The sequence below is a fragment of the Anolis carolinensis genome, chromosome 5 (genome assembly GCF_035594765.1).
Source record: "Anolis carolinensis isolate JA03-04 chromosome 5, rAnoCar3.1.pri, whole genome shotgun sequence".
NCBI classification, from domain to species: domain Eukaryota; kingdom Metazoa; phylum Chordata; class Lepidosauria; order Squamata; family Dactyloidae; genus Anolis; species Anolis carolinensis.
This window is the reverse complement of record NC_085845.1, coordinates 17784386-17805709: the sequence shown is the minus strand read 5'-3', so window position 1 is coordinate 17805709 and position 21324 is coordinate 17784386. Positions and strand designations below refer to the sequence as shown.

At 38.4% G+C, this 21324-nt stretch overlaps 1 protein-coding gene across 6 annotated transcripts in view; it reads right to left on the bottom strand.

Moving 5' to 3' along the window:
• ptpn13 (protein tyrosine phosphatase non-receptor type 13) overlaps positions 1–21324 on the bottom strand; it is a 140970-nt gene that overhangs the window by 33304 nt on the left and 86342 nt on the right. For 3 of the 6 annotated variants that reach the window (XM_016993784.2, XM_062981843.1, XM_062981845.1), the window contains exons 10-17: positions 12852–13071; positions 10456–10566; positions 7869–8043; positions 6853–7006; positions 5486–5624; positions 4407–4559; positions 3750–3932; positions 2536–2698 (exon numbers count right to left, since the gene is read on the bottom strand). In XM_016993784.2, coding sequence (XP_016849273.2) covers positions 2536–2698; positions 3750–3932; positions 4407–4559; positions 5486–5624; positions 6853–7006; positions 7869–8043; positions 10456–10566; positions 12852–13071 — 1298 coding nt within the window. Of the gene's footprint in view, positions 1–2535; positions 2699–3749; positions 3933–4406; positions 4560–5485; positions 5625–6852; positions 7007–7868; positions 8044–10455; positions 10567–12851; positions 13072–14344; positions 15063–21324 lie in introns of those variants that run through there. The other 3 variants (XM_062981844.1, XM_062981847.1, XM_062981846.1) reach the window with 2 other exon arrangements.

The window sequence follows — 21324 nt, the reverse complement described above, 5'->3', positions numbered from 1 at the left end:
AAAGCATTAACCAAGGACTAAAGGAAATGCTCTATCTCTCTGTATTTCCATTCCTGGACCATATAGCAGAGTGACAAGACAATTTCCATTATAACAGGGAGCTAATTTGGCAAACATAGGGTGGAAAAAGTGCCTGAGGCTCTGAAGATTGCAGGCTAACATTTTAGCATTCCCAAAATACACACACCATTCTGAGGGCATGAGAGGGTATCACAAAAAAGCAGTGCCTACTTTCTCCACAAATTTCTCATAAGAAGATATATTGTAATGCCTAAAATTACAATATTTATTTCAAAAGTCTCAAAGAAGTCCAATAAGATTCAATATCCTCACCCCAAAATAAATGTGAAGGTCCTTCAAAATACATAAAAAGAGAGGCAGCCTGTTTCCTCTGCTTGTCAAATTGGGATTCAATTCTCAAATAAAATCTACAGGATGTCATGTTGGTTTAGGACGAAAAGGACCTTTAGACGTATCCCAAACATCTATGGCAGCCATGAGACCAAGATCTGAAGTTCTTCAAATACTCACACTTTTTATTACACTCTCTTTTATCTACTCTCAGTTTTCTGAAGCCTCTCTGTGTGATATTTAATCTTCAGATGATCTTGGTGAGTCATACTTTGCACTCTTTCAAGAATCTGAATCTATGTTCTTTTTGCTTGCTACCAAGCACTATACACAGGGCTCTTCTTACAAAAGTTTTACATGAAAGAAACTATTATCCCCCTTTGTAACTAATCCCCTTCTTCCTCATGCACTATAAGATATTTTTTGCTAGGTTTTTAGAAGATACCATCTGCTTTCTGCTTTGAGTTTCTGGATCCATATTAAAATATCCCCTGGAACCTTTCTCTCATATGTATCATTCCTGAAGATTTTAGGAACTGTGGTCTCAAAAAAAGCAAAATTTCCAAACTCAATTAGATATGGCATACACATATATTCTAACTACAGTAGAGTCTCACTTATCCAACATAAATGGGCTGGCAGAACGTTGGATAAGCAAATATGTTGCATAATAAGGAGAGATTAAGGAAAAACCTATTAAACATTAAATTAGGTTATGATTTTACAAATTAAGCACCAAAACATCATGTTATACAACAAATTTGACAGAAAAAGTAGTTCAATACACAGTAATGCTATGTAGTAATTACTGTATTTACGAATTTAGCACCAAAATATCACGATGTATTGAAAACATTGACTACAAAAATGCTCTGGATAATCCAGAATGTTGGATAAGCAAGTGTTGGACAAGTGAGACTCTGTATATGAAGTAGCACTGGATGGCAAGATTCATGCTCATTTTACATTCATGTGCACCTTATTACTCTTTGCATTGTTAACACTGAACATTCATATGATGAATTTTCAAAGAGGTTGCTGAACATTTGTTCTTGTGATCTGAAACAATTGACATTGATTCAGCCTATGATTGGTGCTATCTTAACCAGCCAAAGTCCTGGGTTAGGAAGACATGCCAAATATATACCACTAGACAGAGTTTCAAGTCCTATGTCATAGGCATCCTATACATTCCAGGACAATTACATGCCTGTTTGAGAGTATGCAAGGCAACAGAGACAACGCTGGGGAATGCTGAGAGTAGCAGAAGGGCCTCTCTGTTTTGTCACCCCAGATATGAAATATCCTCCCTGAAAGGCCTGATGGACAACACACTGGCTTCAGCATCTAGTTGAAACACATCTTTGTACTGAAACCTTTCAAGTCTAAGATTTTATCCAGTTTGTATCTGAACATGGTTTTAACTGTTATAAATCCTTTTGGATTGTTAGACAGTTTATTAACAGGCTGCACACTAATGCTTTTAGACTGCAGACTGTTTTGCTGTTCCGTGTTTTATTAAATGTTTTAAATTGATATTATTGTCCATAGCCCTGCAACTCTAGTTGCAGGTCAAGATAGAAATAAGTAATAAAGTTAAGAACTCAGAAAAATGCATGATACCTTTCTCTTGCATCCAGTTTCCTTGCCCTTCTTTTACTTTCATTTATAAAAGAACGGAAAACTCAGTGTGATATTATATTACGTGACATGTTTTCACTTGTTAGGACAATGGATGGGAGAGGGGGTGATGCACACATTTGGACAGCTTAAAAAACGAATGTTAGGATATCAGAAGCTAGTGGTCATGGATCACTCAGGCTCAGTACTGTCATACTGAATCCTTTTTCCTAGAAGTGACAAATGAAGGGTATTATTTCTGTAAAACATCCCATTGTCTACTATGGGAAACAGGATACTAAACTTGATAGAACTTGATAGATCTTTGGTCTGATGCACCAGAGATCTCAGGTTCTTGCCGATGTGAGCTTTCTGTGACAGCCATGGATTCATAAGAGAATTTAACTCTGACCTAATCCAGTTTCCGATGGAAGCAACCCAGCCCTTGCTCTCTTTGAGGGGGCCAGTATCTTAATGTTGCAAAAGGCAACACAATGAACCCTCCGATATTAAAATCTGCAAAAACATTAGTGGGCGGAGCAGCTGCTGTCAATTAGTGCTTACCAATTTCCTGAGCATCCTGGTTACTTTGCCTGGCTCTCATCTGGAGCTGGAATTTATGTTGTGAAGAGCAGAGCTGTAGCAAGTACTGACAGGTCTTGCTTGTGTCTGTTTGGAATGCGTGTTTTATACCATCAGATGTGTTCTGCAGAGTTATCTTCCGCTTCTGGAAAGTGAGAGACACACAGGGAAAATGAAACACAAATAACATCAAAACAGGTTTGCTTTCTAGGCAGGAAATGGTAACAATAAAGACTAACAATTAATTGAAAACTTGTGAAGGTACAGAAGCTAAAAGTGATTCAACTTAAGAACAAACCTACAGAACGTATCTTGTTAATAACTTGGGGACTGCCTGTAATGTGTTGCCCATTTACCTCTTAACATTAAAGCTATTGGAAAGGGCAAATATTGTTCGTGCAGTTTTGCAATGATTTGCACTACCTTAAAGTTGACTACAATTTTTGACTTGACTAGCTTGTAGCAATGATCGTTGAGCACTTTGTATATACTAAATACTCTGCAAGTGAAAGGGGCTGGGCTGTGGCGCAGGCTGGTGAGCAGCCTGCTGCAATAAATCACTCTGACCATGAGCAGGGTGAGCACCCGTCAATTAAAAAAAAACCTGAAAGATAGCAACCTGAAAGATAGTTGCATCTATCAAGTAGGAAATAAAGTACCACTTATAAAAGTGGGGAGGCAAATTTAACTAATTTACGATGTTGGAATGAGGAAGTGTGGTCAGAGTGGATGATGAAGCAGCTGCTCCCCCCGTGGCCAGAATCTAACATCCCCTCAGGAGAAGGTTAAATTGCCTCTGCATCTGTCTGTTTCTGTCTCGGTTCTATGTGTATATGGGCATTGAATTTTTGCCCTATACGTATATAATGTGATCCGCCCTGAGTCCCCTTCGGGGTGATAAGGGCGGAATAGAAATACTGTAAATAAAATAAATAAATAAGTGCCTGCATTAACAAAATCAGGAAAAAATGTTTTGATTGTATTTTCCTACATGACAACAGGTTGGACAGGATGTTCCTTGTGCTTGGTACCAAGCATTATACACAGGGCTCTTAGAAAAGTTTTATTGTTTTATGGCCTAAAAACTTGGCTCTTCCAGCAGGCCTTGGATGATGGATTTGGATGATGCAATAAGTGGGGATAGGAGGTATTATGCTGCCTAGTCTGTGGTTCCATGAAAAATGTTACCCACATACACTAAAAGATATTTTCTTTGTTTCTCTCCATGGGAAACGCAGGACAGGTGTACGGGTTCCATTCTGAACCTCAAAAATGAGGACTCCTTTGGGGCAAATGCCCAGGAGAATTCCCGTCTGAGATTTTTTTTCTGGCAACACACGATGAAAATGAACGCCATATTCTGTCAGTCTCTGGCAAATCTAAAGAGAGATGGAGAGGGAAAGAATGAAAGAGGAACAAGAGACATTTGTGAGAAAACTGATTTGAGAATACTATGAGAACAAAGCAATATTTTAAATCTTAAGATGCCCCCTCTCCACCAGATAGTGTACTGCAATTTTTTTTTAGCATTTCTAACCATTGGCAATACTTGTTAAAACTGATGAGAGCTGAAAACCCAACTTTTATTCCCCTTCTGATTAAAAAAATCCATTTCTACTATCAGATCCTCTCTTCATTCACATGCCGCCTCTATGCAGATTAAGTTAAGGTGCATGCACATTTAATTTCTCGATGTTTGGGTAGATAACTCTCACAGTCACATTTTATCTTTAAACAGCTGCAACAAACAACCCACTAGAAATCAGTAGTAATCAAATAAAGGCTACAATAACATTTGTAACAGAAGCCTCCCTTTATTTTCCCTCCCCTCCCATGTAACCATTGGTATGAACCTTAAGAAATTCCAATTCAGCCTCTTTTTCAGAAGCTCCAGCATAAGTGCTATGAAGTTTTGGCAACTCTTCTTTGACATTAGATAGGTCCACATTTTCTATCACTCTTGCTGGCAAATAGTGTTCCATTCTGAAATAAGACAGGCCATGCACCTGCAAGAAGAAGGAGGAGGACAAGATCAAAGCCCGTGCATAGGCAAGAGTCAGTGTGGCTGTAGCTGAATGCTAAGTTGGTCAGTCCTCATTATCTATGGGTCTGCAACCACAGATTCAACCTTTTTTTGGCCAGCTGAATGAATAACCACTTTAAGAACAGATATATCTGAAATATCTTGTTATGTCATGCTTCCTCAGAGTGTGGTTGTGTCCTCTTCTCTGGGGGGTTTTAAGTGGAGGCCATCTGTCGAGAGTGCTTTGATTCTGTGTTCCTACATAGCAGAAAGGGGTTGGACTAGATGGCCCTTGTGGTCTCTTCCAACTCTAGGATTCCATGAAAGATCTTTTCTTATCTGAACATGATTCTTCATCAGCAGAACTATTCATTTCTATCCTGCAGCTCTGTCTTAAAAGTGATCAGCTTATTCGAGCCATGATCACATGGGAAGTGCTCACATCTAACATAAAAGCCTTTTCTGTTTCTGCAGATGCATTCCTGTCCTCATCATGCCATGCAAAACATATGAAAAGAAAACTCTTTTTGCCCATTAGAATAAAGCATGCCTTTGATTCGAGTTTAGAGCATGCACCAGGTACTTGATGCTTATGAAACTTTATATGTGACAAAAAGATTTTGCGTCTTTTGTGAAGTTTCCCACATTTTTGGCTTTTCTTAAACTACTGGAATTGGATCACTGGCTTCAAGACTCTAAATGAAAAAGACGTTCTAGTTTCCAGATCCCATAGCTGAAAACCAACTCTTTGGAAAGGCTATGTTTATTTTGTCTCTTTTCCCTCATCAAGTCAACCTAATCAGGGGGCTCATCAGTGTCCAAAACAACCAAGATCTACTAAGCTACACAGCAGACACAGAACTGGAAAACAGAATTAGAAGGTTGTCCACAGATAACCAATATCCTTACTTCAGGCTGGTAATCGCCATATTCTGCTTGCAGGGCCAGAGAGGCAAGCAATAAGGCTGTTTCATCATCACAATGAATCTTCTCCTCCAAGAGATCTTTCCTTAACTGCAGGTAATACTGATGACATGTCAGAGTATGCCTGTTTTTTTTTAATTTGAAAAGAGATGGAAAGGGGTATAAATAAGATTAGATCTAGACATTGCAAAGATGATACAGTGCTGTTGTGCAGAAAATGTCAGGACTTTTATTGTATATTCAAGTAGGTAAGGTATGACATGAGGAGAAACGTGCCCTGATATTTTGGTTGGGCACAGTGAACAACAGCAACAACTATTATTTTAAGACATGCATAAAATTTCCAACCTTGAGAAATGTTCATAAAAATATTAAAACCTTGCTGCAATGAAAAAACAAAGCCCCAATTTAAGAAGCCAGGATAAAAGAAAGCCAGCTCTAGGAAGGAATTTAATGAGCCCCTTAAGGCCAATCTTTGGGAGAAATGTGGGGAATGGATCAGGCAGACAAATACAATTAAAATGTACTAAAATGCTTGTCAGAAAAGTGTGTCCCTTCCCACCTAAAAAAAAATTACAAAATGGGCTACAATGTGGATAGAACTGGGAAGAAGTCTAATAAATAGATGCCACTCCAGGAAAAGCCCATTTCATTTTCACGGTGGCTGTGGACAAACATACTTTTATTTTATGCAGCTATCATGAAAATGAAGATGGTTATTAAAGAAAGGATGGTGTAACCTGTCTCTTCCTCCATCAGCCTATTCACTCACTTACATGGAATTATATGAAGTCTGAATTGTATAGGGTAAAGGTTTTCCCTGACATTAAGTCTAGTCGTGTCCGACTCTGGGGGTTGTTGCTCATCTCCATTTCTAAGCTGAAGAGCCAGCGTTGTCCGTAGACACCTCCAAGGTCATGTGGCCAGCATGACTGCATGGAGCACCGTTATCTTCCTGCAAGAACTGTACCTATTGATCTACTCACATTTGCACGTTTTCAAATTGCTAGGTTGTCAGAAACTGGGGCTAACAATGGGAGCTCACCCATCTCTCCGTATTCCAACCACTGACCTTTTAGTCAGCAATTTCAGCAGTTCAGCAGTTTAACCCACTGTGCCACCAGGGGCGAAGGCAAGGAATTCCTGGTTGTCTGTGGATATCAAACTAATACCGGGCTGCCATCCCACCTACCATTATTCTCCTTCTATCATGCAGTCAGGCAAAGATTTAGTAGAGGATATCACAAAGTATGTATGACTTGTGAGGAACAAATGCATTAAGGGGAAGCATTGAATTATCCTGTGGAATCCACACACTATAGAAAGAATTAAAACATTATGCATGCACTCACTGTATCAAGCTAATATCATCCACAAAGAACTTAATGCGGAAGAACAAGGTGAAATTTATTGCGTTTTTGCTCTTTTTCTTTGGTTCTTCTTTCCATCCCTCAGGAGCTACTTTAGTCAATTTCAGCTCCGGATCAATGAAGAAAAATTCATTGTCTGTCCAAAAACAAAGAAAAAAGAAAGGGGGATTGATGATAAATACAATATTCTAGCAATTAAGTTTTTCCACTTTACTATATTCCGGTAATTTTTGTTTAATCATTAGCTGTCTCTGATATTGACAATCCTTAGGTTATAATCTTACACTTCTTTTCCTTGAAGCAAGTAAGACCCAGAAACTCAACACATCTGAACTAGTGTAGAAGACACATCTACATCATTAACTGTTTTATTTAAAAGAGGAAGACCTAGTACTATAAAGTACTGCAAACTGGAAGTCAGAGAAGCATTGTTTTTGAGAATCAAAGTCCATAATATCATGTTGTCTAAACACATTTATCCATGATTACTTGAAGGATGGACGAGTGATTGGCAAGAATTTCAGAAAGCAAGATGAATTTTTGTCCCTCTGCTGTCATGTGTGGTTTTGCTATGGAAACGCTAGTTTTATGATACAGTAGAATCTCACTTATCCAACACTCACTTATCCAACGTTCTGGATTATCCAACACATTTTTGTAGTCAATGTTTTCAATGCATTGTGATATTTTGGTGCTAAATTTGTAAATACAGTAATTACTACATAGCATTAATGTGTAATGAACTACTTTTTCTGTCAAATTTGTTGTATAACATGATGTTTTGGTGCTTAATTTGTAAAATCATAACCTATTTTGATGTTTAATAGGCTTTTTCTTAATCCCTCCTTATTATCCAACATATTCACTTATCCAACATTCTGCCGGCCTGTTTATGTTGGATAAGTGAGACTCTACTGTAGCTAATTTACACATACAAGTCACCATTTGTATTGGAAAGTATATGCACATAGCAGCTCATGGTAAAATAGTGGTCTTACCTTTAAAAGTGGCCAAACCAAACAAGTGATGCTCCACTAAGCCAATATGGGCCACTACCATATCAAACACATCTTTGCACACAGTCTTGGTATCACAGGTGAGTTCTAGCCTCTGCCCACTTAAAAACATGACATTCACTTTCCGGCGAGTGTCTTCGTTCTTTCCTTTCTTGTTCTGCATTGCATCAAACAAAATACTGTCTGCCATCAAACTGCTGAAAGATCAGGTATCATGAGCAGCAAATGCTATCTTATTTCTTAATGGAAAACACATTTCTATCATAACAGGGCTTATACCAAGTTATAGTGCTTCAAAATAAAGTAAAAGAGTGACATGTTAATTTTGCAATAAAATATCTCATACAGTTAGCTTCAGCAAAAACCCAAAGACCAGGCCCCTATGCCATGATATTCTTCCCATTTCAGAGATAGAAGGTCACTTTAATGTCATGAATTTTAGCGTGTTATAAAGGACTTTGGGATATCTACTACTACTAATAGCAGGGTGTAGGAATGAAGAAGGTGAATAAGTGAAGAAAACATTCGGTACAATTCAGGTACTATATGCTATGATAAAGGTATAAAATGCAGCAAAGTTGGGTTGATGTGAGTTTTCTGGGTTGTACGGCCATGTGCCAGAAGCATTTTCTCCTGACGTTTCTCCTGCATCTATGGCAGGCATCCTCAGAGGTTGTGAGGTATGTTGGAAACTATGCATACCTCACAACCTCTGAGGATGCTTGCCATAGATGCAGGCGAAACATCAGGAGAAAATGCTTCAGGAACATGACCATGCAGCCTGGAAAACTCACAGTAACCCAGTGATTCTGGCCATGAAAGCCCTAGACAGCACATTGCAGCAAAGTTTTTTTTTTAATCACTCTGAAATCAGTGGGATTTTGCAGTATTTAAACTCTGGCTAATTTTTTCCCACTTCATACTAAAGAAACCTAGATCCCCAAATATATAAACTCTGGCTAGATTCCCGAAGCCTTGCAGTATCTAGAAAGCTAGAATGTCAAGGAGACAACTAGTCCAGATGCCAGTCAAGCATAAAGAACTGCTGATCCTTGGAAGAGGGAGCAACATCGTACATGAAATGAGAGATCAAGCAGCCAACAAACTGTAACAAATTACATACCCACCAATGCATAAAAGTCAGCAAACATTAAAATCCTGCCAAACAATTTAAGGACTGTATTTTTTAAAAGATAGAGATGGTTTAGCCTAGCTCTTTGATCTCAGGACAAAAAGAAATGGAAAGAACAAGAAAACAAAAATAAGGCAGTAGTGAGAGTTTTGCAGCCTTCCTGATGTTGGGCTGCAACTTCTATCAGTCCTGCCAATGGGAGCTACAATCCAATATATTTTAACCTGTACTCTAAGCCAGAACAAATCATTTCCCTATAGAAAATTTACAATTCCACCTTCTCCACTTCCAGTTGAAAGAATCCTAAGCAAATAAGTGAGGAAAAATAGGAATGGAGGAGAAAGTTGCTCATTTTAATCTACCATTAATTAGCCAATATATGATTTTTACAAGGCCAATCTTTAGTCAAAAATGCATTGAGAAATATGTTAAAATGTGCACAAAAATGCATGAATTGAGTATATTATGTGTATCATGTATATTATGAAAAAACTACTTAAAATGTATCTTAGGCAAAACTACACGCATATACAGTAGAGTCTTACTTATCCAACATGCTTATCCAACATTCTGGATTATCCAATGCATTTTTGTACTCAATGTTTTCAATACATCATGATATTTTGGTGCTAAATTCATAAATACAGTAATTACTACATAGCATCACTGTGTATTGAACTACTTTCTCTGTCAAATTTGTTGTATAACATGATGTTTTGGTGCTTAATTTTGAAATCATAACCTAATTAAATGTTTAATAGGCTTTTCCTTAATCTCTCCTTATTATCCAACATATTTGCTTATCCAACATTCTGCCGGCCCGTTTACGTTGGACAAGAGAGAGACTACTGAAATGTAAACAGAAATGTGCACTTAGGAAAAAAATAAAACTGATACAGAAATGCTTAAGATTGGGAAAATGTGATCAGGAAGAAATCAAATTTGTTCTACCCTTATACAAAATTAGTCCTTTAGAACATCCACCATTTAGGGCATAAAGTACTGGCCTAGATAAGGGAAATATCCTTAAGTTTTATATTTTCATCTACAGATGTGGTGGCATTCCTTCTGAATTCATAAAGCGACGTTCAGCTGATCCGTATCAAAAGACACCAAAAGCACATTACATCTGAGCAATTCTTATAGGGTTCACTTGATAAAAGTTGCTTAGGGATATGAAAAGTCAAATCTTAAAGCTTAATTCAGAACTCAGACGCCTGGCTTAACTCAATCACATCCTGATTCTCTCAGAGAAATTAAGCCAGAGAAAGCTATCAGAGCTCTGCCTGGGAAAAGGGCACAAAAGGAAGGATGCAGGGTACACAGAAAAGATAAAGAGAAGGAGATGTTGAGGGAGAAAAAAAATACTACAATTACACTACTGATCCACTAGTTATATCATTACTATTGATGTTAGATGAACAGATGAAATCTTACCAAAATTGACTTTGGCAGGTCCAAGGAAGTAAATGGCTCAATGGTTGTTTTCACAAATTCAGGGCCAAAGAAATTCTGCAAATCACAGAATTCCGTATCAGAATTACAGTGCTGAAGCAACAAGACATAAGTAATTACAAGCCGTGATATGAGTCATTGGAAAGCACAAAGGGATTGAATGTGAGGAAAACACTTCATGCATGTGATAAAGCTGGTCCTAGTTCACAAAAGTTTATGTCACTGTAAATCTCGTTAAATGCCAGAAGATGCTTGGTGTGTGATTGCCATCAGACTGACATGTCAGCTTCCCCAACTGCCATCTTCTACCATGCTGTAGTTCAAGAGTTCAATAGTTCAAGATGAGGCAAAGGAAGGAACACTATTTGGATGCATTGACTGGGCCAACATGATATTGTATGCTTTGTGATGATCTGAATTTTGAAACACACTGGATGTACATACCCAAACAGTTCAATTGTAATTGTAATCGGGCTTGGGCTGTGGCGCAGGCTGGAGAGCAGCTGCAATGAATCACTGCAATGAATCACTCTGACCAGGAGGTCATGAGTTCGAGGCCCGCTCGGAGCCTATGTTTGTCTTGTCTTTGTTCTATGTTAAAAGGCATTGAATGTTTGCCTATATGTGTAATGTGATCCGCCCTGAGTCCCCTTCGGGGTGAGAAGGGCGGGATATAAATGCTGTAAATAAATAAATAAATAAATATTTTGTGAAAAACTGTAAAGGAAATGAGAATGGTATCTTCAGCAACTGGAACATAGGGAGAAAATTATTCTGTTATCTAACCCTCATGGGAGACAATGGCATTGTAGCTATCTCAAAAAATGGTTGGTACAAACAAGGTTTGAGAAGAATATTTGTAATCATTTGTCCCCAGGCTGAAAAATGTGTTTCCTAACTGTATGCAAACTCTATTGGGAAGAATAATAAACCAGAGAGAATTCTTTGCAATCTTCCTCCTGGTATTCAAATGTCCTGAAGTGTTACGGAGAAATTGTTCTACAGAGAATAATATATGGCTGTTTCATTCACAAACATACATTCACAAATCCAGGCAAATTAATTCTCCCACAGCACAGAAAACATACTGTGGAGGAATATTTGATTTCCCTTGGGCCAATGTGAAAACTACTATCATTATCTGTCTGTGCAGGTGATGACAAAATAGTTGAGGGTTTACATCCCAACAATATAAACGATACATTCCCTTTGAAAAACAGCTACATGGTAAGAGCTGTCTGACAGTGTAAAACACTGCCTCAGCGTTTGACGGAATATCCTTCTTTGAAGGTTTTTAAACAGAGTTTGGATGACTATTGTCAGGAGTGCTTTGGTTGTATATTCCTGCATGGTAGGAACTTGGATTAGATGGCCCTTGGGGTCTCCTCCAATACTATAATTCTACATGCCAGTAGTTTCTATTTCAGGGAAATACAGCCATGTGGAGTTGACCATCACGGTGTTCTCAAATACCACATACATTTTAGAATGGGAGAAAAATACTTTAGAACTATAATTTTTGGAATCTCTCAGCCAGAACTATAGTCGAAATAACAAATAAGTTTCCCAAACTCTGCTTCTAAGCATAGCATTACCCAGGACTCTTATGTGCATCTCTCAGGAGTATTTTAATTGTGATTTTTCTGCATGGAAAAGGGTTGGACTAGATGGCCCATGTGGTCTCTTCCAACTCTATTATTGTATGATCACCATCTTCATAAGATCTGATAGTACCTTCAACATTTCCCAATGATGGAAGATTAGTAGTAACTGTATTTTATGGAACTTTCCTAACCTTTGTTACTAACTTTCTAATACAGAATTTATGACAAATTTCCCAAACTACCCCAGATTTTCTTGGAAAAGAGATGACAAATCGTTGTTCATTTTGTAATATCATACATGTACCAGACATCTCTTTAGACAGGGAGATTCCTGTATTTGTCCCATGGACATGTTGGAAAGGCTTGGGGGTCAACAGTAGCAACCGCTAGTAGCCTGGAGGCATTCTAAGAAAACTGAATAAATGTCTCTGCATTTCTCAACATCTTGGTGTCAAAATCTGGTATTTGCTTAGTCAACACTGTTGCTGTTGGGACATGCCTGCTTCCTGTAAATACCTAAGGAATGTCCATAAGAATGACATTTTAAAACAAAAACAGGATATAGGGGCACATAAGGGTACATATCATAGAGTACACACTAAACACTCATGAAAACTATTAAAATTATAATTTTCCAAAGCATGAACACAGGTTATATATGTTAAAATACCACAAACTGGAAAAAGTCAACAGTGTTTAACAAGAACAAGAAGCAAAAGCAAATGATGTTATAACTCAACATCTTAAAGTGTGCAGAAAGGCATACACTATTACCCTTAGTTTCCTTTGGGTCATGGCTGTTTCCAATGCGATTTCTCTGAGAGGATCCCTTGTCCTATCGAGTACTGATGGCCTCAGTGTTTCTCCCGGATAGAGGCTTAGTCGAGACTGCCGGAGGGCCATTTTAGCCTGCAGCTGCATCATCTCCTCTTCCTGGCGCTTCAGCATCACTTCTTGGCTTAAGTGGTTGCCTTCCAGTGGGGCTTCATATTGCCTATTATTGAGAAAGTGGGAAGAAAATTTGGGTTGTCATTTAAAGGTTAACCATGGCTGAGCGAGGAATCCAACCCTGGTCTCCAGAGTTGCAGTCTAATGCACAAACCATTATGCCACACTGACTCTCATCAGCATTATAATAGACTATAATAAATGAGTGAGCATATTAATATATGTTTTTGGTAAAAGAAAAATGCTTTGGACAATTTAATGTAGGAACACAGGAATACTGAATTATACTACTAGCCCATGGTAGCACACTTCCAGGGTTGAAAGCAAGATTATTTCCTAGTTTTACGAAGACTGGTTTCCTGCCCAAGGTTTCCTTCAAACAAGGATCAGGAAAAGTGCCAACATTCCTAACTTGATGCCATCCCTGTGCAGACTGTTAAGTCTCATTAATACATGGGCTAATTCTAGGTTGATATTTCCTAGAGTACAGCCATTGAGATCGATAGTAACTAAATATGCTGTAACTTATACATTCCATTAATTTCAATGGGTATAACTCTAGGAAAGATTTAGACAGCTTTTTCAACAAAAAGTGACCATGGCAACTTACAAAAATTAGAAGATAGATAAAAAATAAAATCCCGATAAATACATAACACAAAAACCAATAAAATATGGGATAATATTTTATTTTGTACGCCGCCCTGAGTCCCTTCGGGTGAGAAGGGCGGGATATAAATGTTGGAAATAAATAAATAAATAAATAAATAAATAAATAATACAAGAATTATCCCCTGTCCAACGACAAACTTATATCCCAAAAGCCTGTTTGAATAAAAATAAGTTTTCCGCTTGCTACAAGAGAAAGCCAAATCAAATTCCTCTAAGCATGAAATTCCAGGGACAAATGATAACCACACTCAGATGTAAAAGTGCAGTTGTTCCAAAATCTGTATCTACAGCACATGTATACATATCTTAAAACTAGAGCACAAAACTATCGCATGTGAAAGCCAACATCCAGGATGCATACTCTTATAATAAAGTGCCTTCTTTATATAAATTTTCTAACAAGCAAAGCTGCCTTTGAATAACTGCAAAGACATAAAAGTCAAGAATCCCTTAATTCTATATCATGTAAGTCCTCAAGGTCAGCCAAAATTAGTAACTCTACTTTCAAACTTCTTGGCTTGTGTTCTTAAGTCAGACCACTGGAATTACTTATTAACTTCAGGATAGTAGGATTACCAGTCAGCTGGAAAATGGGATTGTGGTAAAGGCAAGAAAGCTATAATAATGGGATCATCTGCTATACTTACCGAGGTATGGTTGCACACTGGGGTCTAGAGGAAGAAGCCAGAGTTAAGGTATGAGTTAGGGAGTGTAGCTGAAGAGAGAAGCAGAAGGTTCAGGAACAGAACGGATAGGAAAAGAAGGAGCAGACACTGTGAAGGCAAGAGGGGAAATTTAACCTGCTAGAATAGAACTAAGGTGGCTAAATCCCTAAACGCATGGCTGTAGACTAGTCCTTCAAAAGGTCAAGAAAACAGAAGTTGCAAATGTTTAACTTCCCTTGCCACAGAATTACAGCCATGGAATCTGTCCCACTTCTGAGTCATACTGCTTTTGAAATAAGTTTCCCATGAAAAAACTGGTGAAGCTGCTGTTTGGATCACAAATCCCATACCGTCCCATTCTGCCAATAATCATATTGGCAAAGATACTCTGAAAGTTGTAATCCAAAAGACAATTCTTCCAAGCTCTGATTCTAAGCAGAAGCCCCTTTATCATACTGACCTCCACTGATCAACAATACTCCTCCCAGTATCCATTCATTCTTTCCCTCACTTGTAGGCTTCATAATGTACCATTACTTTCTAAATAGCGCTTTTCCCCCTGAACTTCTGTTAAAACAGATGTGTTGAATGTTTGCTCAGCCATACAGATAACACTTTTCTCTGACTGAAAAGAAGTCAAAACATCGGCTGCTTCCTTTAGAACAGTGGTTCTTAACCTGTGGGTCCCCAGATGTTTTGGCCTTCAACTCCTAGAAATCCTAACAGCTGATAACCTGGCTGGGATTTCTGGGAGTTGTAGGCCAAAACCCACAAGTTGAAAACCACTGCTTTAGAAACATGACACGTGTTACCGATGACTATGCATAATGACATTCAAACTTATTTTTTTAAAATAAAAAATAAGTAGCATTGGTTTTAAATGGAGAAGTGGCAACAAAGAAGTGCCTAATCCTTTCCCCTGGTGGTGCAGCGGATTAAACCGCTGAGCTGCTGAACTTGCTGACTGAAAGGTCTGCGGTTCAAATCCAGAGAGAGGGGTGAGTTACCGCAGTTAGTCCCAGCTTCTGCCAATCTAGCAATTTGAAAACATGCAATTGTGAGTAGATCAATAGATACTGCTCTGGCAGGAAGGTAACGGTTCTCTATGCAGTCATGCTGGCCACATGACTTTGGAGGTGTCTACAGACAATGCCAGCTCTTTGGTTAGGAAATTGAGATGAACACCAATCCCCAGAGGTGATCTAGATGTACAGTAAGTTACAGGAATAAACATTTATCATATAGGGTGGGGAAAAGAGGTGAGCTGGGAAAATCATATATGGTGTAGAATTATAGCACTCCTTCCACTCAAAACTGAGTACATCCCTATCTCTATTTTTACTTTTCTTTTGTAAATGTGCATGCAATATGAAACCTCAAGAATATTTACTGGAGCAAGGGAGGAAATTGAACAAAACAGAAGGCATAAAAGAGCATGCAGTGGAAGAATCTTAACATCCATGTGGCTGTGTGTGTTCAGTGTTTCTGACTTATGGTGAAACTAATATGAACTTATAATGAGGGTTTCTTAGCAAGATTTGTTGGGGGTGGGCTTCTCATTGCCTTCTTCTGCAGCTGACAGTGTGTGGCCCAGTGGATTCCCATGACCAAGTGAGGATTTGAACTTTGGTCTCCTAGTCCAATATTCAGACAACTACACTGCTATGGTGCCCCCCATTGCTTAATAGCAATTCATCAATATTATTAGGGAGCTGCGGTGGTGAAATGGGTTAAACTCTTGTGCCATCTGAACTGCTGACCTGAAGGTTGCCGGTTTGAAACTGTGAGATGTAGTGAGCTCCTATCTGTCGGTTCTAGTTTGAAGGGATGTGAGAGAAGCCTCCCAGCTAACACATCCCAATATCCCCTGGGCAACGTCTCTGTAGATGGCCAATTCTCTCACTCCAGAAGCGACTTGTAGCATATTCTCAAGTCGCTTCTGACATGATAAAAAATCACTATTATTGATCATCATGTTGACTTCAATTTATGGTAAGCCTATGAATGAAAGACTTCCAACCGCAGTAATCAACTGCCTTGCTTAGGTCTCCAAAATGTAGGGCTGTGATACCTATGCTATAAGATATCAATCTGTATTCCTCTATTTTAGGCCCACCAGGGCTTCAACTCCCAGCATTCCTGACAGATGGCCCAGCTGGCTGGGATTTCTGGGAGTTGAAGTTCCAACATATCTCGTAGATCAAAGTCTGGGGACAACTGCTCTAATGTAAAGACAGTGCTGGATTAGTAGAATAGTCAGAGTGATGTTTGTGTGGGGTATGAATTAGAATCGATAACATTTACCTGGTGCTCGGAAAAGTTTTTCTGGGGGGTGGGGGTGGGGGAAACCACAACTCTTAGAAATCCAGTCCTATTCCCCAGCTCTGCATTTGCTTATTCCAGAAAGAATAAAAGGCCAGAATTTCATGAGGCAGAGGAAAAACTCTTAAATAAAGGAAGAAAGTGACAAGTCCCTTAGAGATGACCTAAAACTGTATATGAAGCAGAAGGAACCTATTAGAACAGGGGCGCTGAAGCAATTAATTGAGCTGGCAAAGCAGGTAAACAATCCCCAAAAAGAGCCAGCCAATGATGCTCAATGGCAGAATAACCAGCTTCCACATAGTGGAGTGGGAAATCCCCTCTGAGTTTTACCCAGAGCTATCAAAAGTGTCAGACACCTGCAGGATAGGTTTCAGTAACTTTAAAAGTTTCTTTGAAATTTCAGACTGAAACACAGAGTGAATCCACAAACCTACTGACACCAGAGCCAACAATGCTCAATAAGGTTTTTAATTTGGAGAGCATTGGATAAATACAGCTGCCTTGATAAGCCAAGAAAAGAAGCACAACTTGTGGCTGCCATGATAAAGATTTCAAAATGAAGACATAAGAATGTTGGATTTTCTCAGTCTTACTGTTATATCCGCTTCCTCTGTAGAAGAAGGAACTGCTTCAAAATGTTATAAGCCAAGGGACTGCAGCTAATCCAAATATTTTATTTGCAATTAATTAACACAATTACTCAATCACTGGGGCTCACTTCCTCTGGAGGTCTGACAAATCTGGAGCTTGGAATGAACAAAACACTTGAATGATGTACCAGGGGAGGGAAAGATGAAGAGCTTTCACTAATTATTCCTACAATGAAAACATTACAAAACAAAGACCTTTAAATATATACAGAATATGTGATTTGAGAACCACCTTCATAAACTTGACAGATGCCAATTAGTTGGTGGATATGTTCCATATAATTACAAACCTGCTGAATACTTTGTGCTATTTTTTCTAGCCAGGGTTGAATAACTTTTTAAATATTACCTTTTAAAGCATTATTAAGTAGCTCAAGCCCAAGGGCATGATACCAAGAGAAGTGGGTTTTATGAAGGAAAAAAAAGCAGAATGCAGTGCTTGTATCTGAGTTACTGATCTTATCTCAAAGGGTTGTGAACTGGAAGATGGAGCATCTTTTTTTTCAGATTATTGATGCCATTATCAAGGCAGAATAAGCTCTCTCACTGTAGTCATACTAGAATGGCAAATAAATAATTAAGAACTAGAGGAAAGGTTGCAGCCAATGAGGCATTTTTCTGTGGGTGGATCAAGATGGGAAGGGCTGGTTTACAACAGAACGGGGCGCAGCATCTTCAAAACAAAACAAAACAAAATGTAGTCTTGTAGTCTACTCTGCTTCAAGCTATTTTGTTTGGCACTCAAATTCAAACAGTTCAGAACTTAACCACGCTGGGATTCTTCCTACGATATATATGAAAAAATAAGTTTCTTTTTTGAACAGTGATCACCCTACCAGAAAACAACAAAACATGTTCCTACAGACTGCTTCTTTCATGGCTTCAAGAGAAACATGTACTACACCAATATGCCCTCAACTGCAGTTATTGATGGCATGTTCCTCCTTGCCCTTCATGGCTTCCTGTCTTAACTGGAGGTCTTTCTTGCCTCATTTAGGATTGTCAATTTTATTGCCCGCACCCAATCAGTGTCCCTGCTAGCGTAGCTATTGCCCCTCCTCTTAAATCACTTGATATGGAATGATGTCAGCTCTGCCAGCAGTGTTGGATTTCAACTTCCAGCAGCATAATCAATTGCAAGGAATGCTGGGAGCTGCAGTCCAACCACATCTGATGGTTGCATGATTCCCAAGCCTGTCCCAGCTGAGTCACTGCTGTACTTTGTGATGAGGAAATTTACTCATGGGGACAGTAAAGTTGTTCACCATTTGAATGACAAGAGAAGCACATATTAAAGGGTGTGTGACCACTGACATATTTGTCAAGACATGGAAAGACATGAAGCAGAATAGCAGGTTTCTTTCCAAATGAAGACACCTAGAAATTGAACCCAAATTGGAAGGGAAACTCAGAAACAGGTACTGACTACATCAGGTATTAACAAGAAACTCATACATGCACACACACACCCCTAAGATCTTACAGCCATTTAATCTTCCAGATACCAGAACAAGGCCCTGACAATGCAGTGTCTTTATAAAGGATCTAAAGAACATTCACAACTTTTCTCATCCTGTGGAAGAAAAGATGTTTCAATCCACTGAGACAGGCCATTGAAAATGGACAATTGCTGCAAGATTTTCATCCCCATAGAAGTGCAAAAATGCTCATTTCTTTTCATCACAGTCTCAGAAGTTTCCATAAATTACATCTTTGCAAGAACTACTCTCCGTCTCCTTTTGGTAGGCAAAATTCATAGACATATAGCATCCATGGGACAAAATAACAGATCTCAAAGTTGCAACAATCCATCCAAAGTTGTTTAAAAATCCACACAAGGCACCAATAATAGTGATTTGTCAAAAAAAAAATTGCAATTATTTTGTACTCTGCTGGTTTTTGATTTAGATTTGAAGAGCTATCTTCAGTCCAAGATATTTCTAAATACAGTAGTCTCTCACTTATCCAACACTTGCTTATCCAACGTTCTGGATTATCCAACGCATTTTTGTAGTCAAAGTTTTCAATACATTGTGATATTTTGGTGCTAAATTCATAAATACAGTCATTACTACATAGCATTACTGTGTATTGAACTACTTTTACTGTCAAATTTGTTGTATAACATGATGTTTCGGTGCTTAATTTGTAAAATCATAACCTAATTTGATATTTAATAGGCTTTTCCTTAATCTCTCCTTATTATTCAACATATTTGCTTATCCAACGTTCTGCCAGCCCATTTACGTTGGATAAGCGAGACTCTACTGTAAGTAGTAATAGCTTTTCTCCTTTCATAAAACTTGTATAAAAAGAAGGCAAAAAAAATTCTGGGAAAATGTGCAATAACTCATCAGCTTGCTTGGTGGAAGAAAGGTTAGGAAATTTTTATTTTTGTTCATAAAAATAAATTGTGCAAAGTTTATAACTCCTGTCCTGACCAGAACTTGGAAATGCAACTTTTTTTTTAACAATACATCCCAGAATTCTTCAGTCATGTTCCAATCATGTTGATTAGGGAATTTGGGGATTTGCTGTCCAAAAAGCATTTCTTAAAAAAATCTGTTCCTGGCCACTGTCTGTATCCTGGCAGATTCCTAAAAACACATCATGACAGTCGTTCATCATCAGCCCAGCTGAACACCTGAACTGGACATTCATCTGAAATGTCATCCCGATTTCTCTCTCTCTTTGTGGCTGATGGTAGAAGGTCACACATACATGCCTCAAATTTCCAGACACATTTCATTTCTACATGTGGCAACACATATATTTTTTAAGCAATGCACAAAAAATCCCCCTTATCTGAGGCCATGTACACCCACATATTTCTTAAGGAATGAGTCAGAAATAGTTCTGCTTCAGACTTCACCTCAATCTGATGAAATCTTGAGCCGTTCAAGTTTGAGCAAGGCACATTTAGGTGGGATATCTGGAAACCTTTCCTAGCTATAAAACAATTGAGTGATGCAATGCATGTGACAATGAAATTGTAGAATCTTACATCTGGAGGTTTTTTAAATAAAATTCATGAGGTTACAGGAGGACTGATTTAAATTAACACTAATTGAGAACGTTACATAATAATGCAATATGGAACTGACACAAATACGACACCATGAAGCACAACCATGGTAATGTTTTTATCAGTTTTAATGATTTATTATATTTATATGTTTTATCTGCTTTTTGTTTAATGATGTATTTATACACTGTGTTTTTACAATGTGGCACTGAAGTGTCCAATTTGTAAGTTGCTCTGAGTCCCCTTCAGGGTGAGAAGGGCAGGTTAGAAGTATAGTAAATAATAATAAATAATAATAATTTCAGAACAAGCAGAACACAAACCATATGCTTCTTGTTCCCTGGACATTTCTTCTCCTAGGAGGAGATGCAAAAACTAACTTCTTGCTGATGCAGAATATTGTATTGTGGACAGTACAAGAAAGATATTCAACCAGATTTATCTGCAATTCCTATCCCTCCCACAGCTCTGAAGCCACTTTCATAGTACAGTCAGTCCTCCACATTTGTGGGTTTAACCTTTTAGAATTTGACTGCTCACAAATTAATGAATAAAGTCTCTCTAAGAATTTCTGAGTCCTCCAATAAAACTCTATGTTCAACTTTCAGCAGCGGACCTAGAGATTCCTATAGACGTGTCCTCTCAGGTAAAAACAGTAGTGAGTTTTTTTTATTCACCATTTTCACTTTTGTGGTGGTTCTGTGACCCTAACCCCAGTGAAAATGGAGGGTTGGCTGTATAGGAGTATTTCACTATAGAACAATGATTCTCAACCTGTGGGTCCCCAGATGTTTTGGCCTTCAACTCCCAGAAATCCTAACAGCTAGTAAACTGACTGGGATTTCTGGGAGTTGTAGGCCAAAACACCTGGGGACCCACAGGTTGAGAACCACTGCTATAGAATGACCTCATTTGTTTCCATATAATACTCAAATTATTCTCCTCATCTGCTTCCTGAAATG